At 45.4% G+C, this 10,740-nt stretch overlaps 1 protein-coding gene across 1 annotated transcript in view; it reads left to right on the plus strand.

Annotated features, from left to right (window-relative positions):
- The window catches only part of PIWIL1 (piwi like RNA-mediated gene silencing 1), a 31,631-nt gene extending 22,403 nt beyond the window's left edge, over window positions 1–9,228 (plus strand). Inside the window, exons 13-20 of the mRNA XM_031442476.2 lie at window positions 82–154; window positions 1,645–1,845; window positions 1,959–2,062; window positions 2,877–2,947; window positions 3,102–3,255; window positions 6,701–6,826; window positions 8,676–8,823; window positions 8,948–9,228. Of these exons, the coding sequence (XP_031298336.1) occupies window positions 82–154; window positions 1,645–1,845; window positions 1,959–2,062; window positions 2,877–2,947; window positions 3,102–3,255; window positions 6,701–6,826; window positions 8,676–8,823; window positions 8,948–9,064 (994 nt within the window). The 3' untranslated portion in view covers window positions 9,065–9,228. The remainder of the gene's footprint in view (window positions 1–81; window positions 155–1,644; window positions 1,846–1,958; window positions 2,063–2,876; window positions 2,948–3,101; window positions 3,256–6,700; window positions 6,827–8,675; window positions 8,824–8,947) is intronic.
- The last annotated feature ends 1,512 nt before the right edge of the window (window positions 9,229–10,740 follow it).

Here is a 10,740-nt window from a genome sequence, read left to right on the forward strand (position 1 = left end):
GTTTTTTTCTGTAGGAACCTTTTGTGCATAGACGTTTTTCGTTACTTTTTCTGATCGTTGGATTATGTATTTCCGTTGCAGGATTGAAGTGGATGATAGAACGGAAGCCTATTTAAGAGTCTTACAGCAGAAGGTTACATCAGATACCCAGATAGTAAGTAGCTAATTGATAACGTAGGCAGTTAATTGATAACGTAGGCAGTTGACCTGGAGTCAGTTGTTCTAAGGGGGATTTGTAAATCTTAGAAGCTGAGTTCATTTTTCTTAATGTTAATGTTAAAATTAGGTTCCCAAACCAGCCGCAAAATACATACTTCGCCTTCCTAAGACAGCTAAGCTAATGCTGGCTCTAGTTATGCACCTAGAAATTTGTTGTCAGTGCACTGCCAACAGTGGGGAACGGACAGAGAAAGCTACCTTAAATTTACCCAAACTCACATGCTTTCACTATTCCAGAGAATCTGGGGGAGGAAACTCACGAGAGGAAAAATCAGTGCTTAGTTGTTTGGCACACACAGTGTAATTATGGAGTACATTTGTAATTACACTTAAGTGTAATTAGTGAGGTGACAAAGACAGGTTGAATGATAAACGACACATCTGTGTTGCTTTAAAACTAAGAAATGAATGGCTTCATCTCATCTGTTCCTTTTAGTCCTTCATCTAGTACTTAAATGCCATCAGGTTGTGTGGAAACAGGGAGACACCCGGGGAGGAAGATGATGGTATGGGACTGTGGAAGAGAAGGACGTGACTCTGGGGGTGTACAGTGGAGAGAGAGCACAGCAGTGAGGGGAGAGCAGAGTTGAGCCCCGGGACTTAACTCGGAGCCCCAGGGTTTGGGCAGGGGTGGGTGACTTGGTTGGCTGGTTGGTCTTTCCAGCTTTTTTGAGATGTGAGTGACACGTAACAGTGTGTACATTCACAGTGTACAGCGTGATGCTTTGGTATGTGTCTGTGTTGCAGAATGATGACTCGGCAGGGTTTGTTACACCACTTCCACCATCTTACACAGTTAGTGTTTTTGTACACGTGGTGATAGTGTTTAAGATCCACTCTTCAAGCAGCTCTCAAGTGTGTAGCACTGGGGCCTCAGAACTTCCCTGGAGCTAGAGGTCTTCCCACCTGGGTGGGCAGGGCTGTGTTTAGCAGGCACTGCATTTCATCTCTAGAGTTGCCATGGACTTCCTAGGAAATTCTGTAGTGTGATCATATTCTCAAGCCAGAGCTTTTAAAGTTTAAAAACGATGATTCCGGGTGGGTCATAATTAAATGAAAAGTGTGAACATTTTAGAAAATCTTTTAAATCTGTCAGCTGGTCGGTTATCACTGACTTGTTTTGCCCTCTTCCCTACTTCTAAATTGTTCCCGGCTGGTGATAGAGCATACTCAACTAAGTTGTCAAGTTTTAATGACAGCTCAGCTTTGCATCGCTTGCTTGCCGTGATTTCTTCATTAGCATCTGTCAGACTTAGTTGAGCATAAGAAGCGACATCTAAAAGTGAGGGTCCTGCTTGTTGGCTGCGTGGCAGAGATGAGTAGTGACTGTTCATACCCAAGGGGGGGGGGGGTTGGTTTCCCGTCTTCTTCCTGGAACTTAGCACCAGTTTCGTAATGTTTGTAATGAGGACATTTTGTTTCTAGGTTGTTTGTCTGTTGTCAAGTAACCGGAAGGACAAATACGATGCTATTAAAAAATACTTGTGTACAGATTGCCCGACTCCAAGTCAGTGTGTGGTGGCCCGAACCTTAGGCAAACAGCAGACCGTCATGGCCATTGCTACAAAGATTGCCCTGCAGATGAACTGCAAGATGGGAGGAGAGCTTTGGAGGGTTGATATGCCTGTGAGTTTGATTTAATTGGTGGATAAAAGTTTTCACTGTTATTTAAGAAAAACGGATTTTTAAAATATTGCTGGTATTCTGTTGTGCTTGAAACTACGATGTTTTTATTAAAGCTAAAGCTAGCAATGATAGTTGGCATCGATTGTTACCATGACACCACAGCTGGACGGAGGTCAATTGCAGGGTTCGTCGCAAGCATCAACGAAGGGATGACCCGGTGAGTGGGCCCCAGTGGCCATGGACGAACTGTGGGGCGCAGGCAAGAGGGCCGGTGTCTGGGGCGTCCGGAGCGTCCAGGGGTGGTGTTGCTTCTTTATGGTTAACCTGCTTTCTCTTGTATCAGATCCAGTAAAACAGCTGGGAGAGAAAAGCAGCCGTTAGCTGCCCTGACATGTCAGCGCCCTTCCCTGGCCCTTAATCTGTAGTGGCCGCACCGCGTCTGCCGTTCACTGAGTGTCTGTATCTGGGGAGGATGCATCTCTTTAACTGTGACTGTCACTAAAACTTTGTTGGATAATTTGACCACTGAGGTGTTCACGTTAGTTTTATTTTGGAAAACCCACTTCAGGTTACCCAGTCACTTGTATTTCAACATAGTGAAATTATCTTTTGGTGCTTTTCTTAGAATTGATGGAATTGCCAAGAACAGGAAGAATGAAAATTGAAGCACTGATGTATTAGCATTACAGCTGGGCATATTTCAAGCTGTTTTATCTCACAAGAAGAGCATCTTGTGTCGAGAGTATAGGAAAAAAAGTGTAGCAGTGAGAGTGCTTCTGTGTGCCTTGAGGTGTAAACCTGGGAGGCATCTCTAGCCATTACGGCTTAAATTTTATTTTCCCCTCAGTGATGGAATTATAATGTTGATTTATAATGAAAGGAAACTTTGTATCATGTTAATTCTGTTTAAGATTTCATAGAGGAAGTTGACAATCATGATTGCTGAGGGTGAAAATAAATGCAGAGCAATTCAGAGGGAAAGACTTGCCGGCAGCTGCGTTCTCACCTGGGTCGTGTTTCCCCCCGCACAGCTGGTTCTCTCGCTGTGTATTTCAAGACAGAGGACAGGAGCTGGTCGACGGGCTCAAAGTCTGCTTGCAAGGTCAGTCTCCTGCCGTGTGTCCAGTCTGGCCTCTGAACTGGGGTCTTCGAGAAATGATAAGACTATGTTTCTGAAAAAACTGGGCCCAGAATTTGATAGAAACGCCATTTTTGCTCTGTGCTAACTTACTTAAAACTTCTCTGGCTTTTCCCAGCCGCTCTGAGGGCCTGGAATAGCTGCAACGAGTACATGCCTAGTCGGATCGTCGTGTTCCGGGACGGCGTTGGGGACGGCCAGCTCAAGGCGCTGGTCAGCTACGAGGTGCCGCAGTTTCTGGACTGCCTGAAGTCTGTGGGGAGAGGCTACAAGTAAGCACGCGAAATGCAAAGCTTTCTCCTGGTTAAACTGCACTTTTGTGTCTTTGAAAGTAATATCATGAGGTGAAAGGTAAGCGAGAAGCTCACGTTGCAAGTGCAGTGGGGCTGGAGGTGGTGGAAGGGGTGGGGCACGTCTCGTGGAGGTTTCTTCGTGGCGGACAGGCTGGAGGCGTAGAGCGGCTGTTCCTTCAAGGAACGACACGCTGAGACGCCTTCACCGGCCGTCTGCCTGATGCCCCTCGCCTAGCGTCTTGTCCCAGCACACGCAGAGGTGTCCACAGAAGCGTTACCGAAATACGTAGTCTGGGTAGTCTTAACGTACTCTGTCTCAGCCTCGTGGTACAGTGAGTACTGTTTGGTTTGTGAGCTCGGCTGGATGGGTGCTTGGTGGGCAGGATGAGGGTGTGTGTTTAGTCTCATGGAGGGAGAAGTCATCCTTCTCCCCCCGGGCCGCGGGCACAGCGCAGGGCAGTGAGTGCTGCTCGTGACAAACGTGGCGTGCGGTCTCCTGCGCAGCCGGGCTGTTTGCTGCCCTCCTCTGCCCTCCTGCGGGGCCTCCTGCCCGTGCTGTTTGGCAGGAGATCACGTATCATCTCAAGATAGCTGCTCTCATAGGTGACATTGTTTAACTTTTTGCTACTTTCTTTATCAGATTTTGAGCAAGTTGAGATGGGGGGGGGTGCTGTTGCATTAAGAGCTTAGTGCACAATAAAGGTTTGTGGAAAATCCAGGAGGCTTGTTCCTGTGTGCTTGCACGTGAGTATTTAAATTGGTTATTTTTGCCAGACTTTCTTAGCCAGCGTTTGTTGTCATTATGAAAAGTGAGGGATTTTTAAATTCATCTCACTGTGCCTGGGCTCAGTGGCCCACAGGATGATCCTGAAGAGCTCATTTCTAGAAGAACCGGAGCGTACTTCCAGGTCTTCTTTGGTCAAACTCTCAAAGACTCCTAAGTATTGACCACATGTTTCTTACGATGAGGTCATTATGTCAGTAAGTTCTCAGAGCAAGTCAGGGGCGTCTTTATCTCTTCTGAAGTAATTCTGTTTTAGATTAAAATGCTAATAAGCATTTTTTAAAGTATTTTGAATGTTGATGTTTTTTCTATTCTCTTGAAATTCTTTATTTTCTCATTAAAATAACAGTACTAATTTCACTTCATTTTGGGCTTTGAATTTCTGTGAGCCTTGTTTTGGGGTCCTCCTCAGGATTTCTGTCCACATGGGAGGGGTGTGGTGTGGTGGTAGGGAGTTGGGGAGGGCGCAGATGGACTGCGACTTCCTTAGTCTTTACTGCTTAGTTTCAGTTATTACTGCAGCACTCAGAATTTCCTAGTCCTAGTTGCCTTTTCCTCATTCCTAGAGAAGAAACTTCTAGAAGAGTAGGGGCTACAGTGCAGGCTCCCCGCACTCCCTTTCGCTGGATATTTGGGGTCCCAGGAAGTGTACGCTGTTGTCCCCACTGGGGCTGCTGCGTCTCTGCTCCTGTGAGTCTTTTGAGCCCTCTGAGTTTGGTTCCCGGAAGGATTGGCAGAAATAGTTCTTAAAGAGGAGGTTGCAGCCCTTCAGGTGAATTTCTGTGCCCCTCCTTGTGGTGTTGTATTGAGTTTGAGGAGGCTGGTGGGGTTTACTTGCCCACCACCCCTTTAGCAGACAGGAGCCCACTGTTGCAGGGAAGGGGCGTGTAAGTTGACTGCTGGACTAGTGCACAGCGGACCAAGCATGAGGTGGATTCCACATTGTGAACTGTGCTGTGATTTGGCGGCGGCAGAGATGAGTGATCAAGGGCAGTATGTCTTAAATCCCAACTTGGCCTTCATCTGTGAAGCGGGGGCGGGGGGGGGGGGGGAGCAGCTGACCAAGGTGCTGAAAGGAATGTGAGACTGTTGAATGTGCTTCACACGGTATCCGATGTGCACTCAGTAAGTAATCCATCTAGAAAAAAGTTTATTTAAAGTTGTATATAAAGTAAAATAATATCCAAGAAATAATTATTCCTTATTTTGAAGAAATGGCAGAGTTCAGTCTTTAATATTTGTAATTATTCTTAGAACCACAGTATTTTTTAATTGAAATGTTAACTCTTTATAAAGATGCATCATGTATCAGCTGATTTAGAATGGTATAACAACAAATCAGAATGCCACTTCAGCATACTTGAGCTTGTCTTTCTGCCCTCATGTTTGCTGCCTCATTCCTTGTGATGTCACGGGACTGCAGTCCACCTTGTCTTTCAGTGCCCAGATCCGTTGTCCCTGGGCAGCAGCAGAGCTGCATGGGTGGGTGGTGATATTTCCAACAGTGTCCTCCTTTTGCTTAAGTAGACTCACCCTCCTGTCCCTTCTGCATTTGGCTGTTGCTGCCATGAAGGAGCACATGAGGTTTATCACTCAACAGAAGTTCCCAGTTTGTGATCTTTTTGCCCGTTAGTCTAGACTGTGAACTCCTTACCCAGTCAGGCAATACCAGCCAGGTTCATACTACATGTAAAGAAAGCCCTCTACTTCCCAGTGTTTAGGATAAAGTGTATTTATGGTCTTAAGGAACTAATGTTCTAGCTGGAATAAGGGCACGGGAAAATTGGGGTATTGATAATCATAATACTTACCAAATCCTTTTTAGCTGCCAGCACTGTTCTAAGTGCTTAACATGTTCTAATTCATTTATTCCCAAGTGGATAGTGCATACAGTGCGACTGTTTCAGACAGTGAACTTGAACCTTTAAGAGACGAGTGGAAAGGATGTGAAAGGTATTCAGGCTGAATACGTCCTGCCCATCCCAGACTGCCCTCAGCAGGGCCAGAAGGCATGTTCCCGGCAGCGGATCTGAGCTGAGAGCTCACAGAGCTGAGAGCTCACTCGCGGGAAAAGGAGTTGTCTTGTCATAGGAAGGCCACCTGGAGAACAGACTTGGGGAGGGAAACGGTGAAAAGGAAGGGTTCCAGCGCTGATTATGGCAGGCTGAAGAGTGGCTGAGCCATGAGAGACAGAGACACAGAGCTTCCCGTATACTGTGAACCAGTGATTTTGAAGGGCAGTAAGTTAGACTTGGATATTATTAAATTAGCTTACCTGTCTGAGATTTTAGACTTGACATCTTACGTTCCACATAGTAGAACATGCCCACTGAAAAGTGTTTCAGGTTGTGAAATTTAAAGACACGTTGGCTCTAACATTTTAGTGTGATGGGTGTGTCATATGTGCAGCCTAATGATTAAACGTGTCCGTGACCTTGTGTCACAGAGCTTTCTGCCCACAGCTGACCCTGGTCCCTGCTCCAGCTCCTTGCAGTTGTGGAGTCTTCCTTCACAACGTGCGTAGATAAGATGCCGCAAGAGGGGCACGCACTTCTTTTTAAATGGAGTGTATGAATGTATGAATGATTTAGTGCCCCGAAAAATATGACTAAATGTAGTTACATTCATCACGATCTTAAGCCCAAGACTAACGGTGATTGTGGTGAAGAAGCGGGTGAACGCCAGGTTTTTCGCGCAGTCCGGAGGGAGACTTCAGAACCCGCTTCCTGGGACGGTCATCGATGTCGAGGTCACCAGGCCAGAATGGTGAGTCCTTTGTGATTGGGTGATCTCCCGCTTGGTTTTCTAGCATAGCCTCTCTACTTGACCGACTTTAATCTATTTACTTTCTAGTTCTTACACTGCATGTCTTAGAAGTACTGAAGTCTTTCACTGGTTTGGTCTAATATTACTGCCATGATGTATCAACTTAGTGTCTGGAATGGTGAACGGAGGGTTCCGTGTAGTCTGTCCCTGGGGGAAGGGGCTCTTTTCTGCGGTGGTAACTGCACACACAGAGCTTGAGGACTGCTGCGGGTTGCTCTTGCTTTTTTTTTTTTTTTTTTGACATATGTAACCTCATTCACAGATTCTTGTTTTCTAATAAAATTAAATGAGAAAAGTGTCTTCTTAGTAAACAGCGCTTTTTATGCAGCTACAGTCTGCCATGGAAAAGCCAACTAGAACATTCAGGGGGACCCTGGCGGGCACGGGCGATGATCTTAGCACACAGGGGCTCAGCTGTAGGGTCGTGAAACTCGGTTCCTCAGAAGCACTTCTGCGGGGAACAGGGTACAGGGTAGTGGGTCATGCTCATGAGGGCGGCTCATCGGCCAGTCCAAAGTAATGCCTTCCTCATGAGAGTGGACAGCTAGGACGATTTTTGTCTTTATATATAAAATGTTGGAGCCTTTTTAACAAAGGGCGACTTTAATTGGATAAGATGTCAGCCTCGGTGCAGAGTTTAAACAGGCAGCACTTGCCCTGCGTGCGCCCCGGGCAGAAGCAGCGTCGCTGTGCTGAATTTATGTAGCAAGTGGTAGTAATACAGAGCCTCACTCTACGTCGTCCTGTTGCGGGACGGTTAGGAATTGTTTTCAAGAACTCTTACCTTGGATTCTGACTTTTCCCAGGCAGGTGTTAGTGACGGCAGGGCTACAGAAGGGCTCTGACCTTTTAGGGAAATTCACTGAGGGAAGACAAAATGGCTAAGGTATTAGCAAGTTCATTTCCTGCAGGATTTTCTTGAACCATTCAGAATGACCTCGTGATACTTTCCAACAGCACTGCTACTCTGATAACCAAACTCAGCTGTAACAGTTGACCTGAAGACATAACTGATTTAGACAATTTGGGTAAAATCCAAGTTGAATTTTAAAGTACAAAGAAATGTGATTCCTTTTTACTAGATACCACTTAAAATTTAACAGCTGCTTTTGCTGCTCAGATGCTTGGAGAAGTCCTCTTTGAATGATAATATCCTTGAATTGAGAGCCAAGGTTTTGATTTTAGCTCTGTTGTGCTTTCTCTGTTCTTTTGGGCAAGTCACTTAACATTTCTGAAACTCTCATTTTTCTAAATAATCTGTTGTAGATCAATTCTGACTTTACAGTTTGTCTAGTTTCACTGGGCAAATAAATTAGAGAGTTAATTTCTTAATATCTATCAAGTCAAATTACAATGTCTCTGGATTGATGGTTAATTGGTACCAAGAAAATGAAGTACCGATGTGACATTCCTTTACATTTGCACTGCTTGGTTCTTGATTCTGGAACTGTTCCTGCTCTGTCATCTCCCTCAGATGTGGGGTGGGAACAGGGACCTGTCGCCGTGGGCACGTCAGAACTAGCAGCCAGGTCCAGTGACTGTTGACCGCCTGAGGCACCAGTGACAGACACTGATAATACACATAATAGTGGTATCTTAAACTTCGACACGTAAGCATTTCAGAGCGCTTTATCAGTAAAGTTTCTGACCTCAAGGCAGCGCATCACGTAGGAGGTCAGGTTACGTCAGTGTACAGGGCTTTTCGCTGTCAGAAGCTTGAATCATCTTGATTTTCACTTTCAAAGCATAAGCCTTGTGTCCGTGTGGCTTTTTCCTTTTGTCACGGCAGGTATGACTTCTTCATCGTGAGCCAGGCGGTGAGGAGCGGCAGCGTCTCCCCCACGCACTACAACGTCATCTACGACAGCAGTGGCCTGAAGCCGGACCACATCCAGAGGCTGACGTACAAGCTCTGCCACGTCTACTACAACTGGCCGGTGAGTGCGCCCTCGCGCGCGGCCCGGGGCTCGCTTTCCAGAGGTTTCTATAGCTAGCGCTGAGATTTACAACCTAAAGGAGCTAGATTTAGAGTAATAGGACCTCTTTTTCCCTCCACTAAAGGGTGTCATTCGTGTTCCCGCCCCCTGCCAGTATGCCCACAAACTGGCCTTCCTTGTCGGCCAGAGCATTCACAGAGAGCCAAACCTGTCCCTGTCCAATCAGCTTTACTACCTCTGACCGGCGGAAGAAGACAAGACGTAGCTGGTTTTTCTTTCTGAAATTACAACTTCGGAATTTTTTAAGCTTTTTTAAAATTGTATCTTTCTGGATGAAACCTGGGAAGGGACTTAGGAGCTCCAGAGTCTTCCTTCCAACATTGCCATTAACTTATTTTATAGGTGAAAATGAGGGTTTTATACTTTATCTTGTTTGGTTCTCATAAACATGTGAGGATTTTTTGTTCTGAAAAAATGTGGATAAGGTATTTTGTATTTATAAACAGACTCTCCTAATCTATTTGGAAAGTAGGGATTTTATTGAAACTGCTTTCAGGAGTGGGCACGTCCTACGCATAAAGCTACATTGACCTTATGTTTGAAATACTTGTTTTGAATTTAAAGGTGAGAAAAGGCATGAAAGCGGGAAGCTCAGTACAGTCCAGAGGTAGGGTTGTGTTTGGCTACCCGATCATCTTGCTCTAAAGCAAAAGCTGCCATCAAATAACCTGCACGAGGCGTAGGACAGGCGTGTGGCTGGCGGGAAGTGCTTGCTTTTTATTGCATGTCTGGGGCTAGGTGTTACGGGGTCAAAGAAAGAGATAGCTGGAAGTTTTAAATTTGTGTCCAAAGGAACATTTTAAGACTCTTTAATAAAAAAGGCCAGTAGTCTTTATTAACATTACTATTTATTTTTTTTTTTTTTTTGCAACTGGGACATCATTCAGTTTGTTATAAAATAAAATTGCAGTGATTGTCTTCTTATCTGAGTAACAGTGTAGTTTTTGTTTTTACCGAAAGCATATGCATTTTCTTTCCATTTAATTTGATTAAACTTCTGGGGAGTACACTCAGAGGATATGATTCCATTTTCAAAGCTAAATTAGTGTCACTTAATGAACCTCAGTGTCAGAGTGAAACTCTGTCAGGAGGTGCTGCAACCTGCAGCGTTAGTAGTGTTAAGACTGGAAATCCGTAGCTGGTAAGGCAGTGCAGGCTCAGAGGGCCGTGTGTTGTGAAGTTGAGCAGTGTAATTATTCACATCTGCATTCTTGTAGGAATTTTCAGGGAATTTTGCAAAGAGCAGGCTTGAAGTTAATGTGTACGAACACCCTTGAGCATTGCTTCCAAGTGTGGTGAGTGGAAACACGCACGGTCGTACACAGGCCGCCAGAACTGTGACTGTGGCTGAAATGGGCACGGCTCAGCCCAGGTGCGGGTCTCACCGTCACCGCACTGCTGCTCACCCAGTAGCTGCCCTCTGCAGTTTAGCCTCATTACCGTATTATGAATGAAAACCACTTATTTTCCTTTTAGTTCTTTGAGGTAATAACTGTTGGTAACACTGTCCTTGGCTCCTAGCCTCGCTCCCTGAGCCTAGTTGATTTCTAAACATTAGAAGGAAAGAAACGTGGGATCGTGACGGTCCGGAGGCAGGCCAGGGAGACAGCAAGGCCGATGATGAAAGGGGCTGGCTGCTGTCAGAGCGTGGAGGCGTGTAAGAGGGTCTCGTGATACAACTGTGAAAGGTTGATTGGGGCATTTTTTTATTTATGGATTTTTATAGCTAGTCAGTAACTTAATAAAGTCTCATACTAGCAGGTTTTAAATTAGCCCTTAACATTGAAAGGCTTTAATATCTTTCAAACCATGAAAAATTGGTGAATGAGGTAATTATGGAAAGTTGTAGTGTTCAGA

Source organism: Camelus dromedarius, chromosome 31, assembly GCF_036321535.1.
Source record: "Camelus dromedarius isolate mCamDro1 chromosome 31, mCamDro1.pat, whole genome shotgun sequence".
NCBI lineage: Eukaryota > Metazoa > Chordata > Mammalia > Artiodactyla > Camelidae > Camelus > Camelus dromedarius.